The sequence below is a fragment of the Podarcis filfolensis genome (assembly GCF_964270895.1).
Source record: "Podarcis filfolensis genome assembly, chromosome: Z".
Lineage (NCBI taxonomy): Eukaryota > Metazoa > Chordata > Lepidosauria > Squamata > Lacertidae > Podarcis > Podarcis filfolensis.
Genome location: NC_139617.1, coordinates 26,431,376 through 26,454,278, shown reverse-complemented (window position 1 = coordinate 26,454,278; position 22,903 = coordinate 26,431,376). Strand labels below are relative to the sequence as shown.

The window sequence follows — 22,903 nt, the reverse complement described above, 5'->3', positions numbered from 1 at the left end:
ATTAAAAAGCATGAGGGAGAGGATGGAACCCTGAGGCACCCCACAAGTGAGAGCCCAGGGGTCTGAACACTCATCCCCCAACACCACTTTCTGGACATGGCCCAGGAGAAAGGAGCGGAACCACTGTATAACAGTGCCCCCAGCTCCCAGCCCCTCTAGATGGTCCATAAGGATGTTATGATCGATGGTGTCAAAGGCCGCTGAGAGATCCAGCAGAACTAGGAAACAGCTCTCACCTTTGTCCCTAGCCCGCCAAAGATCATCGACCAGTGCGACCAAGGCAGTTTCAGTTCCATGGTGAGGCCTGAATCCTGATTGGAAGGGATCCAAATGGTCCGCATCCTCTAGGCATGCTTGGGGTTGTTCAGCAACCACCCACAATTCCCATCAGCCCTGGTCAGCACCTACAACCTAAGTATTATCTAGTACGCTTCAAGCTAAGATGACTTGCACTAGCATTGATGAGAGACTAATTGAAAAGAAGACTATGCCATAAGAACCATAACCCTCAAAAGCAGAAAAAAACAAACATTACTGAGCCTAGTCTTCTTTGACTTCTATACACCTCCAAATTTGTTGGCCACTTGGTACATATCAGAATAGCCAGTATTGAGGTATATGTGTATCAGTGTTTATATATATGGATATAGATACTTTATGACTGCACAACAATTATTCTTAATAATCCTATTCATTAACTTTGCAACATCCTTCAATACATCATTCCAATACCACCTCTGGTGTTGTTGTTTTTCTGGGGAGATACTATTGAGGCAGCACTGCCAGCATTTTGTTAGCATTTTCTTGAAAGAAAAAAAAATCAGAGCCCTCATACAGAAAACCATTTTCACAGGTCATCATCGTCATAATTTATTATTTATATGCTGTCCATCTGACTGGGTTGCCCCAGCCATATGAACATCCCTGCTTGTAGAGAGAGAACCAAATAAGAAAAAGCAGCCTTTGAAATTAGCTCCATAGACACCTGTCCATATACACCAAAGGCCTGGTCTACACATGCTCCAGAAATGAGGTGGTAGAATGCACTGCAGCACCTTAGATTGCAGGTGATGCATGCCATTTTCAAATGACCAACCTATATAAAATATAATATAAAAATTATGCAAATACGAATCTAGCATGAAATGAGTGTGCTAGATTTTTACATGCAGAGATTCATTTGTTTTACATGGAACTGAGTCTAACCTGGGACTCCCCTGTAACCTACATTCTGAAGCAGGACAGTCCAACTTTCAACTTATGTCTTTCCATGTCATACTCCTGCATTTGTAAACTGGGCAACACGTCCCTTTTGTGGCCTTTCAATGGGTCAACCCTACAATCAACCCTCCAGACAGGGTAAATTCTAAACTTCATTCACTTGGGCCACCTGGGTGCTGGAGATTGTTGGCAGACTCACAAGTTTGTGCCAAATTTTTGCGAGGACATCTATCAAACCACAGTATCATTCTCAAACGTTCAAGGTTTCAAGCAAAATAATTTACGCCCTATTTCAAGATTCCTGACATACTGAACACAAAGTAACAGTTACTCCCATGTTTTAGATTTGCTAGCCTTGGAAGGATTTTTATCAGCAGTTAAAGATATTTTTTCAAAGCAGAGGATATTGGGCTGCTTGAAGGTTCTCCAAGGCCCTCAACGGAGTGACCCTCTGGGTGGGCTCCAGCTTGGAATCAGGGTTCAATCAACTGAGAACACATGGGCAGTGGGGAGGAAGGAAATGTGCCATTGGCAGCACTGTTTATCTGTATTCCTATGTTGTTCCGGTGGGAGAGGAGCTGGCAGCAACATAGGGCCTGGGTCGCTGCCAGGAATCTCCTGGAGCCATTGACCAAAGCCCCACACCTCCTCCCCATCTCTCTGGCACTAAGAGAATGCAACACAATCTCATTAGGACTGTCTTTCCCCATCCTTACACATGGAAGAGGCGAGCCTTGCAATGCAACACCACTCCCATCACACATTTCAGCTCCCTAGACATTACCATGGGACAGAAGGAGACAAAGCGACTGTTTTCGGAAGGAAACTGTAATATCTAGTCCCAGCCACATTCAACAGACTACCTGTTATTGGGTTGCAGTAAGAAATTGCCAACTACTGACACTCTTGGCAACACAATAAATTATACTCTGCAGGAATCTCCAGACTGAAGTCAAAACTCAGAAAAAAATCATAAAACAAACAAATGCAATTAGTCACGGCAGTCTACCATGGGATGAGGACACAGCTCAGCAGCAAAGCACCTGCTTTCCATGTACGTAGAAGGTATCAGGCTCAATCCTACTCATTAGCAGTTAGTAGATGTGAAAGATCTTCTACCGAAGACCCTCAGAGTCTGCAGACTCTCAAGAGTCTCGATCCAAGGCTGCTTCCTAGGTTCATACACTTATTGGAAGGAACAGGCTCTGTTTGAGCTGTTGTCCTAATAAATGTTCTAGCATCCTCTAGAAACAGACAAGGAGAGCACCTTTTTTGGCCTACAAATGCTCAGATTCAATACTCAGCAACTGCAGACAATCAGGTAGTAAATGACGGAAAACCTCCACTTAACACTTTGAAGAGGCTCTTCCTGCCAGAATTGACCATGCTGGGCTAGAAAAATAAGAATTTCTTCTTATACAAATTTGTGGAAGAAAAAGCTACCGGTGGTTACTAACAGTGATTATACTGAAATAAGGCAGCTTCCTGCGCTCCTCGGACAGTTTTTGTAGTCAGTGCAGTTCTCTCTGTTATTGTTTACTGTTCAGACTAATTAATGCTTTAAAATAACTGGCCCAAATTCGACAGGCTGTAATTTTTGCTAGTCAAATGCTAAACCAATACCTACTCTCTCTGCCCATAGCATGCAGTGCCCTGGACTGTGACAGCTGATCTGGGAAAGAGAGCTGGTGGGTGAATTGCCTTGTATTTGGGCAGGAGATAGACCCAGATGAACACCACAAATCACATGATATAGCAATTTAAAATGCCACTGCAGCCTCTTAAAGAGCAGGGACATCACCTTGCCAACAGAGGTCCATATAGTTAAAGTTATGGTTTTCCCAGTAGTGATGTATGGAAGTGAGAGCTGGACCATAAAGAAGGCTGATTGCCGAAGAATTGATGCTTTTGAATTATGGTGCTGGAGGAGACTCTTGAGAATCCCATGGACTGCAAGAAGATCAAACGTATCCATTCTTAAGGAAATCAGCGCTGAGTGCTCACTGGAAGTAGAGAACCTGAAGCTGAGGCTCCAATACTTTGGCCACCTTATGAGAAGAGAAGACTCCCTGGAAAAGACCCTGATGTTGAGAAAGATTGAGGGCACGAGGAGAAGGGGACGACAGAGGACAAGATGGTTGGACAGTGTTCTCGAAGCTACCAACATGAGTTTGACCAAACTGCGGGAGGCAGTGGAAGACAGATGTGCCTGGTGTGCTCTGGTCCATGGGGTCACGAAGAGTCGGACACGACTAAACAACAACTGCAGCCTTGTGGCTACTGATCTCTTTTCCCCCACTACTTCGCTCTGAGCTGGACAAGTTTTTGCCTGTGAAGAAAGCAGCCTCAACAGAAACACATTTCCCTTCACTTTTTTGTGTGAAATGTGTTAGAAGCATGCACTGTGGTGTGTTCTCTCATCCACGACTCCTAAGCAAGCTAGAGGTGGGGTGGTTGACCTGTGTTGCAGAGCCGCCTCCTACACTTCCTGTTGCCCATCACTAGAAAATAGGAGGCCCTGCTGAAATGCTAAGTGCCAAAAGCAAATTCCGCTTTATCAAGAAACAGCAGGACATGCTTAAAAGAAGGTCTCAAAAATGTAAATAAGAGAGCAGAACACTGAAGCATATCTTCTGCGCTGTCAGGGAATAATGCAAACAGAACAGTTGCTATGAGAACTCCACAATGTGCAGAGATAAGAGGGCACAAGTTCGTTTTCTGCAGATATTTAGGAGGTTGACACAACCTTCTCTCCTTCACAGCATGGTGGTCCTGACAATACTCTTCCCCCCTACACATGGGAGCAAGACTGCACCTTTCACCCCCTCTTGTGTTCACAAATGGGAATATATGAATAGTGAGTGCATGTGTAAAATCAAATGTGCACGAACCTGAACACTACAATCAATAGCCCAGATAAAATCTAGGCAGTGAGCCGGCAACCTGAGCCTATGTATATTTTACCCACAAAACATTCTATTCATGGATATCTGGGGATAGGACAGGTGCACCAAGAGTGCAGGGAGGTAATGCACACATTCAGTTCCTAAACACACATGAGAGAGAATGTCAAGTGAAGAGTACTGTATTGTTTTGTTCAAACTGGGCCAGAATCCCTTAATGGGCCTAAATACTATGGAAAAAGTAGTCAATTGGCACCCACAAAAGCCACTAAGCAGAAGGGCTCAGAGTGTGATAAGATAGAAAAGTCATGGTAAATCTTATTTCCTACAAACATTTAAAGCTAGAACAACTGTGCCTAAGCCCAAATGGTGCACGTTAGACATCCCAAAGTCTCTCATTTCATTCCATTTACTTGGAAAAAGGAGACAAGGCCAGCACATGCTCCAATCATAGCCTTGAAGCAATCCAGGAAGGGAAGTCATCAGGTCTCCTTATGAAACCGTCAGCCCTCAGCTGTTCAGTGCTTAGAGCAAAGCTCTCTGGGAAGCCCCAGCTACAGTTAACTGAGTTCTGTTGGACAGCTCCCCTTTAAAACTACAGTGGTACCTCGGGTTAAGTACCTAATTCGTTCTGGAGGTCTGTTCTTAACCTGAAACTGTTCTTAACCTGAAGCACTACTTTAGCTAATGGGGCCTCCTGCTGCTGCCATGCCGCTGGAGCACGATTTCTGTTCTCATCCTGAAGCAAAGTTCTTAATCTGAGGTACTATTTCTGGGTTAGTGGAGTCTGTAACCTGAAGCGTATGTAACCTGAAGCGTTTGTAACCTGAGGTACCACTGTATTTATATTTTATTAAAAGTTTTCTGTGAAAAAATAATATGAAAGAAAGGAAATGTGAATACCTTGGGTTAAATATGCTTCAGGTTGAGCGTTTTCAGGTTACGCTCTGCGGCAACCTGGAAGTAATGGAACACGTTACTTCCAGGTTTTGCCACTTGCGCATGTGCAGACGCTCAAAATGATGTCACACGCATGCGCAGATGCAGCGAATTGCGACCCGCGCAGACGCGGGTTGCATTCTACTCAGGATGTGAATGGGGCTCCAGAACAGATCCCGTTCGCATCCAGAGGTACCACTGTACTGTGAAGGGGGGGGGGGGGAGGAAAAGTAACCAAACAAAAACAATCCAAAAGAGTATGCAGTGGATTATATGGGTACATAAGTAATAGAGTGGTACCTCAGAAGTCGAACAGAATCTGTTCCAGAAGTCCGTTCGACTCCCAAAATATTCAGAAACCAAGGCGCGGCTTCTGACTGGCTGCAGGAAGCTTCTGCAGCCAACTGGAAGCTGCATCGGATGTTCAGCTTCCAAAGAACGTTCACAAACCAGAACACTCACTTCCAGGTTTGCAGCATTTGGGAGCCAAAACAGACAAGTACCAAGGCGTTCAACAACCAAGGTACGACTGTACAATTAATCCAATAAATTTAAAATTATTAAAAAGACATTATACTCTATGAATGGATTCCAAATATCATTGTATTTAACCATACACAATCTGTGTCTAAAAGCAATCCATTCATATGTTGCTAGAGTTATCATATCTTCTATCCATTGTTTGAAGGGAACCATGGTATTATGTTTCCAGTGAATTAATATCAATTTTTTAGCAGAAGAAAGGGCTTGGAGAGTTCATTTACGTTGACCTTTTGTCAACTCCCTTAATATTCCTGGTCTCTTGTCAAAGCATCTGCTCTTGACATTCAGTTCCTACTGGACAGCTCTCCCACAGCTCTAGGCCTCATGCTCAGTACTTGCTCCTGGGAAAGGCTATAGCTCAGTGGTACAGCATCTACTTTGCATACAGAATCTCCCAGGTACAATGCCTGGTATCTCCAGGCAGCACTGGGATGCAACCTGCTGGAAATCCTGGAGAGCTGCTACCAGTTGGTTCAGAAAATATTGAGCTAGAAGGACCAATGATATGCTTCTGTATAAGGCAGCTTCCTGTGTCTGCTATTTGTGTCCCCTCACTCTGCTCAAGGCTGCCAGAAAAAGACACTTTGGTATAACTTTGCATGGCTGCTCCTGCATATTTACACATGCAAACTAATTTGCCCTGCCTTCATAGGTGGGGCTCTGTTATCATGGCATAGTATCTAACTGGGAAATATCATGCATCAAATGCTATGTACTTGCAGGCACGGTAGACACCTGCCACTGTGGGTCTCAGTCTCAACTAGGTTAAAGTCCTTCCTTACCTGTTCTCTAGGAACAACTCTTTCACCTGGGCCACAATCCACTGTATCTCTGCGGAAGAGTTGTACCACAATTTGCAGACCTGATTGATGTCCTGCTCTTGCTGGAGAACCTAACACAAAGAGGAAGACTCAATTAACAGGCTGGATTGTTGTATGTGGGGCTGCCTTTGGGTCTGGTTCAGAAGCTCCAGAATGTGGCAGCCAGATTGCTGATGAGGGCATCTGGCCAAGAATTACATGACACCACTGTTAAAACAGCTGCACCGGGTGTCCATCTAATACTAAGCCAGGTTCAATGTCCCTTCATTAATTTGCAAAGCTCTGAATAACGTAGGTCCAGGACACCTTGGGAATTGCCTAAACGCTTATACCCCAGCTTGATAATTGAGATAATCTGCAGGAGCATCTTGGGTTGTTCCCTAAGTTGGTGAGGATCCTTTGCCAACAAGAAACTGAGCCTTTAGTTTCACTGGACCAGTCCTGGGGAACACTCAGCCAACAGAGATCGAGCAGGTGCCTTCTGTGACAACTTTTAAATAGCCACTGCTGAAACTTTTTATATTCTGTCATGCCTATGTAGGCAATTAAAATATAAAATGTTCCACAACAGTTAATTGATATCCGTTTTTAACCTTTTAATATGGTTTCTATTGTACTGTACCATTTTATGTTTTATTGCTGTAAACCACTTGGATACATTTTTATGACACAGCAGTATAGATATATATTTATGAACATATAAATAAACAGGAGGAATTGTGCTGTACAACACCAACGGTAAAAAAGAAACCAGGAGTAAGGCGGCCAGTGAAAAATAGCCTCACTGGATCTATCCATCAGTGTTCAGGAATGGGTCATCCATTGCTACTCATCCATTGCCAGTGCAGAAGTTATGGGCTTTCATGAACTGTACCAGTAAGAAAGGGTGGGGAATCAATCAATCTACCTCTTTATTATGTTCAGTGATGAGAACTGGGGTGGGGCAACTTTCTGGCTCCACAGGCCAGATCCTTATCGGGATCAGCCTCGCTGGTCAAACTGGACAGGCAGGTGGGCTGTCAAAATCCTTTCCATGGAGTTTCTGCCTAGGAACCACACCAAAAGGGATACTGCGCTTTTGGGAGCACTGAACGAGGCTGGCAAACTGCATGCTTCCCCACTCCCTGTCACTGACAAGGACATGAGAAGCAAGGCTGGAGTTTACAAGTGACAGCAGCTTTGCTGCTTTAATTGGCAAAACATAGTTGTGTTTCTCCCCCCACTCCCAAAATCACTTTACAGGGATGGGAGAAACAGGGCTACTTAGTGCTGTGTTCAAGCATAAGAGAGCCCTCCATGAAGGCAGCACTTTTGTGAGCCTGTACCCAACACTATGCAGACTTATTCCTTCTGACCCTCTCAAGTGGCGTCAGCTGATAGGAGGGTAGGCATGGCCTCTCGGACTGAATTGGACCCCACTGGGGAGGTTCTCCACCCTTCTAGCATGACATCTAAATGACATATAGTATGTACATTTGGAGCACAATTCCCTATTTGAAATTTAGTCCTCAGTATGATTCTCTATATGCATTGTCAAAATGTCCAGGAAAAATATAATGTGGTATATAGAGCAAAACTTCTTGAACTTTATATTTTACTACTTCAAAAATGAATCAGGAAGTACAAATCTGTGAAACTTACCTCAAATTGTTGATTTTTATAGGAAACCAGAAGTTCCACGACTTTCTCTGGGAAGGCAAGTAAAGAAGAAAGACAGTAATTGTTTTGAAATCTATGAAATGCAAAATACCATGAGCACCATTTCTTCAAACAGCAAGATGCTAATTTAACAAATAACTAGATATTATTTCCATCATAAGAACTCTTTCCATCATAAGACCCCTGAGGGTCATCTAGTCCAACCCCCCGCGAAATTACCCTTGAGGCCCCTTCCAACTCTACAATTCTATGGTTTTATGTGAGCTGATAAACTGAAGCTCAATTCAGATATGACTGAGGCAGTGGTAGTGGGTGGTTCCTTATACCTGATGGATGGGTAGTGGCCTGCTCTTGATGTGGTGACATTTCCTCAGAAGTAAATGAGAAGCACTGGGCATCATCTAGGTCAGCCCTTGCCTATGGCCATACTAACTGGGACTGATGGGAGTTGTAGCCCAAAACAGGTAGAGGGCACTCAAGCACCAGACTGGTGAAGGCTGATCTGGGTAATACACTGCATTGCAGGAATGACTGTATCATCCTCTTCACATCAGCACCACTTCATACACTTAGGGTCCATTTAGGCCCCAAAGTTACTTAAATTCCTACCAAGGCAGGTCACCTGTACTGCATGGCTGCTTTTTGTTGAGACTTACTTCTGAAGCTGAAGCCTTTCTCAGGCAGGGATGCCAAAAAGCCCTGCAGCTAGTAGGCATGAAGGCATGTACAATGAGGGTAAAAATGGTGAACTAACATCTAATATGCTTTCCACACCCTCATCTCCAGCAAGCCCCAACCCCAGGATTTCAGTGCTTCGGCATGACTCAATGCAGGGGTGAAGAACTGAAGGTGACTAGTGGGCCATATTCTTACCCCCACCAACTCCCGCAGACCAAACCTATCAAGCAAGTGGGGCTAGCAACAAGACAATAATCTGATCTCACAACAGCTTAAGGTGAACGTTTTCCTTTCCCTATGTGCTTTGAATTGAGCCATGCAGGCAAACACAGTGCTTTTAAGGTGCTGAAAATCAGCTTATTGCCAACTATGGCAAAGCCCTGTGCCTTTACGAGTGCTGTAGAGATTATCAGATCAGGTTAAGGCACAGCTGGTGCCTGCAAACCCCACTTTCAGCAGCAAGCAGGATCTTTTTTACCTGTGGACTAGATGTCCACTGTGGGGCAGTTGGGTATGGCTTGGCCAAAACAGCTTGGAGAGCCAAATGGGGAGGCCCAGTGGGCCTGATTAGGCTCTGTGGGTTGAAGGCTTCCCCACAGTAGCCCTAAAAGATGGAATATTCGGTGTAACCTCTGCCATCGTGCAAAGAAAACTGCACACACATAAGAAATATTTTGTGGGGTTGTGGTTTTTTTTGAAGGGTTAATAATAAAATTTTATTTATATCCCGCCCTCCCCAGCCGACGTCAGGCTCAGAGCGGCTAACAGCAATAAAAGTAACACAGCATTCTAAAATCAATATTCTAAAATCAATTCAAAATCAAATGGCAACCACTGTGCCAGAGTTCTACGAGGATCGCCAAAGGAGGGGGTCAAACTGTGCCTTGGCCAAAGGCCTGGTGGAACAGCTTGCTGGCCCTGTCTTGCAGGCCCTGCGGAAAGATGTCAAGTCCTGCAGGGCCCTAGTCTCTTGTGACAGAGTGTTCCACCAGATCGGGGCTACAGCCGAAAAAGCCCTGGCTCTGGTTGAGGCCAGCCTAACCTCTCAGTGGCCCGGGACCTCCAAAATGTCTCAAGGGCAGCCCCACGTAGAGTGAGATGGTCCGGAGGTGACCATCACATGGATCACAGTGGCTAGGTCAGGGTGAGAAAGGTAAGGAGCCAACTGCTTAGCTTGGCGGAGATGAAAAAATGCCGCCTTTGTTATAGCTGCAATCTGCACCTCCCTGGAAAGGGAGGTGTCGAAGATTACACCCAAACTCTTAACCGACAGTGCTGGCACTAATTGCGCCCCCACAAGAGATGGGAGTTGTCCGCCCAATCCCATATTGTCCCAAACCAGCCAAAGGACCTCTGTCTTCAAAGGATTTAACTTCAACCGGCTCCCACGTAACAATTCAGCCACAGCTTCCAAACATCTGATCAGTGTGTCTGGGGCAGAGTCAGGATGGCCATCCATCAACAGATAGAGTTGGGTGTCATCAGCATACTGATGACAGCCCAGCCCAACCCAAAATTCTGGACAAGCTGGGCTAGGGGGCGCATAAAGATGTTGAAAAGCATCGGGGAGAGTATCACACCCTGCGGCACTCCACACACCAAGGAGTGGCGCAACGACAGTCCCCCCCCCCCAGCGCCACCCTCTGTCCCTGACCAGAGAGAAACGAGTGCAGCCATTGAAGGACTGTGCCCTGGATCCCCACGTTGGCGAGGCGGTGGTCCAGGAGTTCGTGATCGACCATGTTGAAGGCTGCTGACAGGTCTAAAAGAATCAGCAGCCCCGACCCGTCTCAATTCAGCTGCCTGCGGAGATCATCTGTTAGGGCAACCAGAGCCGTCTCGGTCCCATGACCAGAGCGGAAGCCGGACTGGAATGGATCCAGAGCCAATGTTTCATCCAGGAACCCATCAAGCTGTTCAGCAACTGCTCTCTCAATCACCCAGAAACCGAAGATTCAAAACTAGGTGGTAATTGGATAGATCTAAAGGATCTAATGATGTTTTCTTTAAGAGCGGGCACACCACTGCCTCCTTCAATTCCCCTGGGAATGTCCCGGTGCCAAGGGACAAATTGATGATATCCCCTTATGGGCCCCCACACCTCGTCTGGACACGCTCTAATCAGCCAGGACGGGCACAGGTCAAGAGGACAGGTGGTGGGCTTTCCCGCTCGGAGGAGTCTGTCCACATCGGCTGGGGATATCCGGTCAAAGTGGTCCAATACTGGACCCGAGGACGGTTGAGGGGCCTCCAGTTCTGTTATTGTATCCAAATTGGCAGGGAGGTCACGGCGGAGCAACAGAACCTTCTCCGCAAAAAAGCCCACAAATGACTCACAGTTATGTGTCAAATTGTTATTTCAATTTGGCTGTCCCTCCAGGGACGTTAAAGACCTAATTATACTAAATAATTGCGCCGGGCGAGAGCTAGCGGATGCAATGGAGGCTGAGAAGACTTCTTAGCGGCCTTCACCGCTAAGGTTTTTTTCATAAAAACCCTATAAGATGTTCTTGAGGCTCTGTCGTGGGCACCCTGCCATACTCGCTCTAGCCATCTGAGGTCCCGCTTCATTTTCCGGAGCTCCTCGGTAAACCAGGGAGCCCGGTTTCTGCGGGGTCGCAGAGGGCACTTAGGTGCAATCTCATTGATGGCCTCCAAGAGCTGGGTATTCCAGTCCTCAACAAGCTCAGTCAGTGAGTCGCCAGAGGGAGCAAGGTCCCACAAGGCTTGACGGAATCTATCAGGGTCCATCAGCCTCCGCGGGCGAGCCCAAATCGGCTTGCCAACTAAGCAGGGTGGGGGTGGAAAGTCAATCCTGGCTTTCAGAGCGTAGTGATCAGACCATGGCACCTTCATCGAAGGGGACATGATCACATCTATACCTGCACCAAAAATCAAATCCAGTGTGTGGCCTGCTTGATGTGTGGAGCCCGAAACAAACTGAGAGAGCCGTAGTGTCGCCATGGAAGACACCAGGTCGAGAGCCTGTGAGGAGGGAGTGGCATCAGCATGGATGTTGAAGTCCCCCAATATCAATAGGTTAGGGAACTCCAAGGCCCAGTCAGCCACTGCCTCCAGTAGGCCTGACAGGGTGGCTGCTGGTGCGCTAGGTGGCCGGTACACCAGCCAGACAGCCAAGCTCTCCTCAGAACCCCACACTAGGCCAACACATTCAATGCCAGGGATCACTGGTGATGGCAAAGCCCTGAAGGAACAATCTTCCCGGATTAATAATGCCACCCTTCCCCCCCCCCCCGGCCCACAGTCCACGACTGGTGGAGGACGGAGAAACCCGGGGGCACCACCTCTTGTAAGGTAACTGTTTCCCCTTCTGGTCTCTGTCACACAAGCCAGGTCGGCCCCCTACGAGGTAAAGAAATCTTGCAGGTTTTGTTGCCTATAGACCTGGCATTGCACAGCACCAGTGATGGAGGTGAGTAATCCTTGCTCACCCTACCCTCGTCCCTCGGGATAGGGCGCAGATCGGAAGGGGTACGAGTGTAGCCGTATCTCAATCCCCTTCGCCTATAAAATCTGTTCCCACTGCCACACCTTCCTTGCCCCTCAACAGTAGCAATCCCGACCCTTATACTAGCCTCCATTGATGGCATTGATGTTATTATTTCCCAGCCTAATTATTCTGCTTATAATATCAACAGCTCGATAAACTCTAATTAGTCGAGTAGTTACCTACTGGCTTTAATTAACACAAAGGGGGATCTGTATTTCAAAATGAGTGTTCCTGCTCAGGGATGACCAGGAGCCACGTAGCACTATTTGGGGCTCACATTGAGCTCATTGAGAATGAAAGCTTAATTGCCATATAGATGAAGGTTGGGTGAGGTGGGGGAGGAAAGGGTAAAACACTGAAAAAAATTGGCTTCCAGGTGGAAAAATCAAAATTGGAAACAGAACTGTTAGATCCCAAAACTAAGATACTGTTAAAATGGAATACGCAGGATGAAATGGTTAAATCTGCTATGATTAAATGGGCACAAGATGTTGGACACAACATTATGTTTGCTGACTGGGAACAGTTGTGGACCACCGGTATGAAATTTACGGCATGTAATGCCTTAAGAGAGAATATTATGAAAATGATATACAGGTGGTACATGACACCAGTCAAGCTTGCAAAAATATATCATTTGCCCGATAACAAATGTTGGAAATGTAAAGAAAATGAAGGTACATTCTTTCACCTTTGGTGGACGTGCCCAAAGATTAAGGCTTTCTGGGAGATTATCTATAATGAAATGAAAAAGGTATTTAAATATACCTTTCTGAAGAAACCAGAGGCCTTTCTCCTGGGCACAGTCGGCCAATTGGTGCCAAAGAAGGATAGAACTTTCTTCATGTATGCAACAACAGCAGCAAGAATACTTATTGCAAAGTATTGGAAAACACAAGATTTACCCACCCTGGAAGAGTGGCAGATGAAGGTGATGGACTATATGGAATTGGCGGATATGACTGGCAGAATCTGAGACCTGGGAGAAGAGTTGGTGGAAGAAGATTGGAAGAAATTTAAAGACTATCTGCAGAAACACTGTAAAATTAATGAATGTTAAAATGATGTTGGATTGAAAACAAGTGGCATTAGCAACGAAGTGAATAAGAATATGCAAAAATGGATTGATAATGGATGAAAATATAGAGTTATAATAGGTTAAGATATAGAGTTAAGATAAATTAAAGAGGGTAAGGATTTGTTGATTTGATTATGTAAATGGGAATACAAAAAGGGGAGGTGTGAGGAGGTCAAGGAAACAAGCTAACGAGTTTAAAGATACAAAAAAATGGATTTGTTTTTAATTTTTTTTATTTATTCGTTTTTTGCATTTTGGATTTTTACTTTTCTTTTTTCTTTTTTATGTATTTTTGTATGTTTTTTTTTTCTTTTTTATCTCTTTCTTTTTATATGTTTTCTTTTTATTCTGTAAACCTTTGTTTTTTGTAAAATCTCAATAAATATTTTATAAAAAAAAAGGAAAGGGTAAAACACTGGAGAATAAGTTCTTTAAATTTAATGGCAACACCTCCCCAACCCTTCAGAGTATTATAAGCTTCTTAGGGGCCCAAGGTGCCTAGTTTCATCTCCCCAATTTCCATTTGAATTGACAATTCCATGCCTAAACTTCTCTCACAGATGCAGAGTTGTTACTAGGTTCATACCATTGACCTCTAGCTCCTTTTTTCTTCTCTCTGTCCCCAGCTTCCTGCCTCAAGAAAACAATGCAGAAATCCAGGATTTTAGCATAGCTGTAATTGGGTGGCAGTGTGTATCCACATGGTGACTATACTCACCTTGAAACATCACATTTCCCTGACAGTCGAGGGACTCCAATTTTTCAGGCTCCGTTATACTGCTGATGAACCCGGTACCTGCTAGTGGTGATTCCTCATCCTCATCCTCTTCATATCCTCTTACTAGGTTATTGGCCAACTGGCGGCTCCAATATGTTTGCCGGAGCCATTCCAGGACAACATCACAGCCTGGAGGTGACAAAACATATACAGTATAGAGAGGATAGTAAAACAAAGGCAGCCTGGTCAAGTGAAAGATTTACAAGTAATTTCTCATAACTGCTCCATACAAGGAAACATGTGCAGAGGGCAGCAAGAAGAGTGCATGTCTTTTCAGTGGCTGCCCCTCTGTTATGGAAAGCTCTCTCAAAGGAGGTTCACCTGGTGCCAACACTGTCAACTTTTAGGCACCAAGAAAATACATTCTTGTTCTTTCTAGAATATGATTCTTCACATGGTTTATTTGCTTAATACATCCATATACCACCTTCATACCAGTGGACTTATGGTGCTCTACAATGTAAAATAATGACTGTAACTAGCTTGGTGGATCACAACCTGGATGAGCTTGTTCTTAGACTTGTCTATGGAGGGAAGGTACTATGTAGAATTAGAATCATACAGTTGGACAGGAACAAATTTTTGCCCAGCATGGGGCTCCGCTGGAGCAAAAAGACAGGCTAGCACTTCCTCTCTTCCATCTACAGAGTGATGCTCTACAGTGGTACCTCGGGTTAAGTACTTAATTTGTTCCGGAGGTCCGTTTTTAACCTGAAACTGTTCTTAACCTGAGGTACCACTTTAGCTAATGGGGCCTCCTGCTGTCGCTGCGCCGCTGGAGCACGATTTCTGTTCTTATCCTGAAGCTAAGTTCTTAACCTGAAGCACTATTTCTGGGTTAGTGGAGTCTGTAACCTGAAGCGTATGTAACCTGAAGCGTATGTAACCCGAGGTACCACTGTACTGCCTTCTGTCCCCCTACAAATGAACACTCTATCTGTCCAGATCTTCAGACCATCCAGTTTTTCTATTGGTGAAAGCATTTACCAAGCCCTAAATGCACAGCACCACCTGCTGGAAAAAATAAAGTACTGCACTTAGCGGTTTGGCATTTGGTGAGGCAGAGCAACCCACTGGGGCTGAAGATCAGTAGGTGAAGGTGTAATTAGAGTTAAATGTCTCTTTTGTCCCAATGTTATCTCTGATCAAACAGGTCCTCAAAAGCACGAGACTTGTAATGGTTCCACATGTATCTCCAGTACTCCTGGAGCTACATGCTGAGTGAGTCATGCCCAGAAAGCAAGGCAGACAGGCTCTTTTCATGCCAGGTAATCCAAGCAGGGACATGGGTGGCACTGTGGTCTAAACGACAGAGCCTAGGGCTTGCTGATCAGAAGGTCCTGCCAAGCTAGCAGTTCGAAAGCATGTCAAGTTCAAGTAGATAAATAGGTACCGCTCTGGCGGGAAGGTAAACGGCGTTTCCGTGCGCTGCTCTGGTTTGCTAGAAGTGGCTTAGTCATGCTGGCCACATGACCCAGAATCTGTCTGCGGACAAACGCCGGCTCCTCCTGTAGAGCGAGATGAGCGCAGCAACCCCCGAGTCATCCTTGACTGCACCTAACCGTCAGGGGTCCCTTTACCTTTACTCCAAACAAAAGAAGTTTAAAGCTCCATAGTTTGCATGGAGTGGAGGGGATGCCCAACCAGTGGGCTAGCTCTGGAAGGCTAGTAATGGTCTGTAAGATCTCACAAAAGAGTATCCCAGAGCCAGCATGCTGAGCAGGCCTTGGCCCCCAAGGCAGAGAGCTTAAAAGCTTTTTCTATGCCAGGTAACTCTTATGTCTTGCTTGATTTGCCTTGTACAATTTCAACCTGTCTGCCTTCACATGTGTCAGGTTGAAATTGTGAAAGTTAATTGCATGTAACACGCAATCGTACTGCACATAGATTGTCAGCGAGACTGATAGTCCATCTCTATCACCTGCAGACCTTCTGCTCCCTTAAAGGATGCCGACCTTTGTCTCTTACTACCCCTTCTGCCTGGAAATACCTTTCCAGAATACCTCTATTCTAACCCTTCCTCAAAACACCTCTTCCATGAAGCCTTTAGCAAACCCGCCCCCCCCACTTACCCTCGTACTGTATTCCAGCTAAGCCTAAGTACACATAACTATACCCCCTTTTATACCCAGTAGATGGCTGTAATCTATGGGAGAGTCTTTCTTGAAAGTTCCAAAGATCTCAGAAGCCCACTCTGTAGTAATTCAGTGCAGGGCTTTTAGTGTGGCTGCTTCTGTTATGTGGAACAGTGGTTCCTGCTGAGATATGATATGCACCCACTATCTGCACTTTCTGGAAGCAACTGAAGATATTTTTGTTCCCACAGGCTTCCCCAGCTGCATAAATGGATCTTTACCATGAGTCTTTACTTGTTACAGGTTCAGAATCATTTTAAATGTATTTGTTGTTTTCAGTTTTAAATTGATTTTAATTATTTGTAAATCGCCTTGTCACCTATTCTTCCCATTTACCCCTGCTTCCATTTCTCCAGGTGGGAGCCTCTAGAGTCTCGCCCGTTCTCCCACACAATGGGCACAGATAGCACTATATAAAACTGCACTCACCTTTTTGGCAAGCATCCAGGTGAGGTAGGTTGCCATGGGTCAAATCATGACGAAGGTTCACAATCCAGACTGGGATGTTTAGCTATAAAAGAGCACCAAATGGCCATTAACATCACAGGGGCAAGGGGTAAGACCTCCCTCACATTTGCTGGAGATGAATACTATCTGTGTCATCATTATCCAACTGCCTGCCTCTGTGTGTGTGTGTGTGTGTGTGTGTGTGTGTGTGTGTGTGTGTAATGTCTGTAGCCTGCAGAGACTTAATTCTCTGGAACCTTCCTACCTCTTTTGCTAGGCGTCTCAGTGGAATGATGACCGTTTTCTGCTTCCGCTCTGTGATGAGGTTCACAAACCTGCACATGAAAGAAAAAATTACCCAACTGATTCCAGTTTTTCATGATACATTTGTCTGAAAAAAAATGTTTCCAGGAATGCAGTCAAAATATAAAACTGGAATAAAGCTTTATTTTGTTTTCCTGAACTGAACCTGAACTGCTGTTTGAAAATTTCCACTGAATGTGAATCCACAATAAATAAATAAATAAAAGTTAAGTCAATAATATCTGATGTCGTACACTAAAGGGTATCATCAGATTTAATCAGCATGAGCACAATGTACATGTTTCTGACTGTAAGATTAAAATTAACATTTCAAATTTATTACATACTCAAAATTCTTTTAGACCTATCAGCTTGCTCTGCCCCACAACACTAATCAAAACATGACTTAAATACTTAAGTTTGATTTCAAATTACAGCCGCAGAATATCTGACTGGTAAATTCTTAATAGACGAATAAAGGGCCATCTTCATATATGAGGATCAGACTGAATCAAAGGCATTGTGCATTACCCTTTATACAATTCACCTAGGAACATATTGCTCTATTTATTTCAGAATTTTATAGAAGACCAGTCATATAATTCCAAAATTTGATGGCTGCTGGATGATGCAAACAGGTTTGTTGCCTATAGAGCAGCTTCATATGCGCTAGCATAAGAGGAAGTTGTGGGTGACATTTTTTATTTATTTTTTGCCCCAAACAGTGTCAGCTGCCAAAAAGATTATTTAATCTAAATGAATTGGGAAGCTTACACTTTATTTTTTTTTCTAATCTGCAGTTCTAAAAATGTGAAATGCCTTAAATCAATCATCTTGGATTGTCTGGTTTTGCTTTTATTATTTAAATCTAATTGAATGGCTGTATTAAAGCTAGAACTGAACCTGTTGGTTCCTATGTGCCAACTCAGTTACTAAACCTTTATTCACCTTAACTGAAATCAAAACAGAATTTCAGTTGTGGGTAAACCTGAGCTGGAGACAACACCCAAGAACTTAACGGTTGGAATTCTAACATATACTGCAATTATGAATGATATATATACTGAAAATGATATAATGGTATGACAGCTTTCTACAAAGAAAGCCTAATCTCTCCCTGTTTAGCACTAGGGGTGTAGAATTACTGACTAGCACAAACACCCTTTCCAGCCCTTCAATCTTCCTTCCTCTGTCTACCTGTTCTTACCTCACAAGAGCTAGACCATACGTAAGGACCAGTTCATGGGATTTCAGAACACCAGAGGCATCTAGGAGTTTACAACGAATCAGATCCGCAGTGCACTCCACAGCTAATGGCATCCTATGCCCATACCTAGGTTTAAAGAGTGAAACACAGTGAGGTCAGGATTGTCTCCATTCTGAAGACAAAAAGCATATACCTACCTCCTAGAGAAGTTTTCAAACTCTGAGTTTAAGAAAACCCCTTCCTCAAGGAGACCTGTGAACTCCTTGAACTGTGGAAAAGTGGCACACAAATAACATTATTTAAGTATGCCATTTTTTTCATCTGGAATTGCCAAAGATAGGTACTGTGTGAAATTGACCAGGATCTAGATCAGGAGTAGGGAACTTGTGGTCATGCAAATGTTGAATTCCAAATCCTATCAGCCAGCGTGGCCAAGGGATGACATGAGTTGTAGTCCAGCAACATCTGGAGTGCCATAAATTCCCCACCCTTGATCTAGATCAGTGGTTCTCAAAGGGTGTGGCAGCAGCGGAAGGTACATGTGGCAGGAAGATTCAAGAACATTCAAAGAAACATTTAAACATTTCAGTGCAGTATAGTATCAAAAAAATTTTTTTTTTAATATGCAACCAGAAGCAGAACCCATGCCTCTCTTCAAGAGCATTGGCTATTCTTCTACAGTTCTCCACAACTTAATTCTTGTGAACAGGGATTTTCAACAAAGGTGAAAGATCAGAAAAGATAGTCTTCTTTGTGTTGTTTCTATCAAATTAGACCTAATATAAATGAGATTACTCAACAAAAGCAAACTCACATCTCTTACTGAGTCTGTACTTAAGATACATATGTAAGAAGCTCATTTATATTATATTTCGAGAATGATTCATGTTTCTTATGTAGCTGCATTGTTTTATATTTTCTGGATGTCCCATGATCATATTATAAAGTACCGTATTTTTCGCCCTATAGGACGCACCGGCCCATAGGACGCACCTAGGGGTTTTTTTTGGGGGGGGGATAGAGAAAAAATTTTTATTCCCCCCCCCCACGCGGGGCTGGGGCGGGGGAAGCCCGAGGTTCCCCCGACCCCAGAACAGGCTGCTATCCGCAAGCCTTCCCCCACCAGCCCCGACAAACTCTGGGAGTATTCCCCACCTCCTGCAGAGGCCGCGCACTCTTTAAAGGGGCTGCGTGGCTTCTATTGGCTCTTCTAGCTTGGGGATGGCTGCGCGCAAAGGAAGGATGTTCCCAAGCCAGAAAAGCGAGACGGAGTGCTCCGTCTCGCTCTTCTAGCTTGCGGACGGATGCGCACAAAGCCTCTGCAGGGCAGCGGGGTGCCTTCACCCCGCTGTCCTGCAGAGGCTAGCAAAGCTGTTCCCAAGCCAGAACAGCGAGACGGAGGGCTCCGTCTTGCTCTTCTAGGTTGGGGACGGCTGTGCGCAAAGCCTCTGCAGGGCAGAGCTGCAGGGCTGTGCACAAAGTAAGGCTGTTCCCAAGCCAGAGCAGCGAGAGGAAGGGCTCTGTCTCGCTCTTTTAGCTTGGGGACGGCTGCGGGAAAAGCCTCTGCAGGGCAGTGGGGTGCCTTCACCCCGCTGTCCTGCAGAGGCTAACAAGGCTGTTCCCAAGCCAGAATTCCCCCACCTCCCGCAAAACCGGCGGAAGCCGTGCGCTCTTTAAAAGGGCTGCATGGCTTCTCCTGGCTTTTCTGGGAGGTGGTGGGATTCCCTCACCTCTCCCAAATGCCTGCAGAAGCCGCGCAACCCCTTTAAAGAACGCGTGGCTTCTCCTGGCTTTTCTGGGAGGTGGGAGGATTCCCCCACCTCCCGCAAAACCAGCAGAAGCCGCATGCTCTTTAAAGGGGCTGTGCGGCTTCTCCTGGCCTTTCTGGGAGGTGGGGGAATTTCCCCACCTCCCTGAAAAGCCTGCAGGCTGCCATCCGCAAGCCCTGGGAGCCCGAGGGAAGTCGCGCCAGGCTCCCAAGGCTTGCGGATAGCTTCCTGAAGCCTGCATTCACCCCATAGGAAGCACACACATTTCCCCTTCATTTTTGGAGGGGAAATAGTGCGTCCCATAGAGCGAAAAATACGGTATTCATGTTCTATGTTATAAAGCAAGCATTGATGGGAGCTGTTTGTTTTTGTTTTCCAATGCATTTCTTATCAATAAAAAATTTAGTGAGGTGCAAGCACATTTTTATTCTGAAAGTGTGGCCCAGAGAAAAAAGTTTGAGAACCACTGATCTAAATTCAAGAGAAAAGCCAAGAGCTTGGGACTGAGAAAAGAATAGGCGCTGCTAAGCAGAGGAGGAGTGGACAGAGGTCTTCACCCCTAGCAATCATAGGAAAGAGCAGAGCTTTCCAAACTGTGTGTCACGACACGTTAGTGTGTCAGTTGCAGTGTGTAGATGTGCCATGTGAATACTCCTCGCACTTCTCCCGGGACTGAAAGGGGATAGTTTAACCTTCAGTTTGCCGAATTACTGTGTCACAGAATTATGCATGTCTAAAAAGTGTGTCACCAACATGTGAAGTTTGGAAAGCTCTGGGTGGGATAGAGTCTGACTCACCTTATCCCCTGCCACCCTTCCCTTGCACTTCAGGTACCTCCCCACACTGCTTGCTGCCTCTATAACCTGTTCACATTCCCTCTTACCTGCTTTTCCAAGCAGATATTCGGTCCAATGCATCCTGTTGTATCTCACGGTCCCCACAGTATAGGCCCACCATCACTTGGTCCCATTCAGCTTTGCTCTCCCAAGCCACGACACTCTGTGGCCTCTTCCGCCAAGACATCTGCTTCCATCCTGGGGTTGTGCTACTGGGACCACTAGCCATGCTGCAGCTACACTCTTCAACAACCTCCACAGATCCAACACTATCAGATCTAAGGATAAAACAAAATCTTTGTGAGCTGAAACACCCCAAAGTCAATGTCTCATATGCGTTCTCAAGCTGACAAGTGCTGTCCCTACATCCCACACAAGTTCAAAGGTCAGCATGGACAAAACTGGCATTTACTCAACTTCCAGTAGGCAGCTGTGCTGCTCTGTTGCAGGGTAAGCCAAAGAACATCTTGAAGCACCTTTAACACAATCAAATTCTTTAGCCTATACTTGATGCTGTTTTCCTGCATTTCTGTGGCGATCCTATATCCATTTATCTATCTAACCATACACACATAAATAAACACACCTCTTTGTGTGATGCATATATAAATATAAAAAGACACTTTTAAATATTCATACAGCTCTGGATCCAGGTAAGATCCTGTTAATCACTAAAATCATACACTGATGACAATTACTAACAGTTTTGCATGCGCACGCACACTTACACTCAAGTCTCTGCTGCTTTTGCTGCATTTACTCAGTAGCAATTCATACCTTCACATTATACATACATCACACAAAATACACAATATTTCAGATGTATACACTTAAACATATACACTAACACACATAAAGTTTATAAATTAGGATCACTATATTTAGTAGTATTTATGTGATTCTATGTTGTATTGAGCTGAACTACTGTAAGGCCGCCGCCAGCACATGGAACAATAATTCCTACGAATACATTCATATACTGTATTTACTGACGTACATACAACACACACGCACACACTGTGTGGCGATAGCCGTGTAGAGAGGTGTTCCGTATACACATACGATGCAAAACCACCACTTAGGTCCCCACCGCCGTTCTCTGCGCCCTATTTGGGAAGGGGGTGTGTGAGGCGCCTGTAACCACTCCACCCGCCCGCCGATCCCGTCCCCCACGTCCACCTTATGCTGAGCAGATCCGCCACACACACTTATATCCTGCGCCGAGGGGACCTGCTGAGGAGGAGCGAGACTCCCCAGCCCCTCCAAAGTCAAGAAGAGAGTAAGCCGACCGAGGGGAAAAGAAAACGAGCGGGAGACAAAGCAAGACCAATTACAGCGGCAGGGGCGGGGCGAAGGAAGCGAGGGAGCAATCTGACTGGGTGCGCGGCGCCCCCTGCGACACGGAAGCGGATATGAGGGAGAAGGCATAGACATAGCTGCGGCAAGACTGTCCCCGGTGGCTGAGCTTCCGGGGCTTTCCAGGCTTGGTGTTTGTGGTTGCCTGTCATCACCTGGGCGGAAGTGACGGTTGCCCATAGCAACGGCGCGAGATTCCAGGGTCTTAAGGGAAGCTGCGGTTGGGCGGAAGCCTCTATGTTTTCCTCAGGCGGGGGCGCAAGCGCACAAACATGCCATGCTCGCGTGAAAGGCGTCAGTACTGAGAGGTGACTCAGGTGGGTAAGAGATATAAGCATCTTACGAGTTTATTTAGGCTTCATCCATTTTTTCATCCAGGCTGGTGTACCTGGCTCTCCCCGTTCCCTATTTATATCCCCACGACAACCCTGTAATACCTCTGGCCGAGAGGCAGTAGCTGAGTGGGAATAGGGAACCCTGGTCTCCTCCAGGCCCAACCACTAGGCCAAACTGCCTCTCACAGCCCTGTTAAACTTTCAGCAAAAGTTTTTGATGAAAGGACAACCCCACACACAAAACTTTTCACACAAAAATGAGATCCAGATTCCAATGTCTCCCCTTCAGCTATTATTTGTGAGGAAGTCATGGCAGGGGATCTACTGCAACTGCTGTTGCTACAACAGATCCCTGAACCCCTCCATTGTTTTCAACAGCCCCTT

The 22,903-nt window shown here is 45.4% G+C and overlaps 1 protein-coding gene across 5 annotated transcripts in view; it reads right to left on the bottom strand.

Annotated features, from left to right (window-relative positions):
• The window catches only part of LAS1L (LAS1 like ribosome biogenesis factor), a 49,919-nt gene extending 27,728 nt beyond the window's left edge, over nt 1–22,191 (bottom strand). For 2 of the 5 annotated variants that reach the window (XR_014543689.1, XM_083595996.1), the window contains exons 1-8: nt 21,973–22,126; nt 20,876–21,081; nt 18,224–18,349; nt 16,979–17,048; nt 16,696–16,777; nt 14,072–14,260; nt 8,069–8,115; nt 6,389–6,498 (exon numbers count right to left, since the gene is read on the bottom strand). Coding sequence is in view for 4 of the 5 variants with exons in the window: in XM_083595996.1 (XP_083452122.1) it covers nt 6,389–6,498; nt 8,069–8,115; nt 14,072–14,260; nt 16,696–16,777; nt 16,979–17,048; nt 18,224–18,349; nt 20,876–21,057 (806 nt within the window). In the remaining variant the exon portion in view is untranslated. Of the gene's footprint in view, nt 1–6,388; nt 6,499–8,068; nt 8,116–14,071; nt 14,261–16,695; nt 16,778–16,978; nt 17,049–18,223; nt 18,350–20,875; nt 21,107–21,556 lie in introns of all 5 variants that reach the window. The other 3 variants (XM_083595997.1, XM_083595998.1, XM_083595999.1) reach the window with 3 other exon arrangements.
• Nucleotides 22,192–22,903: the final 712 nt, after the last annotated feature.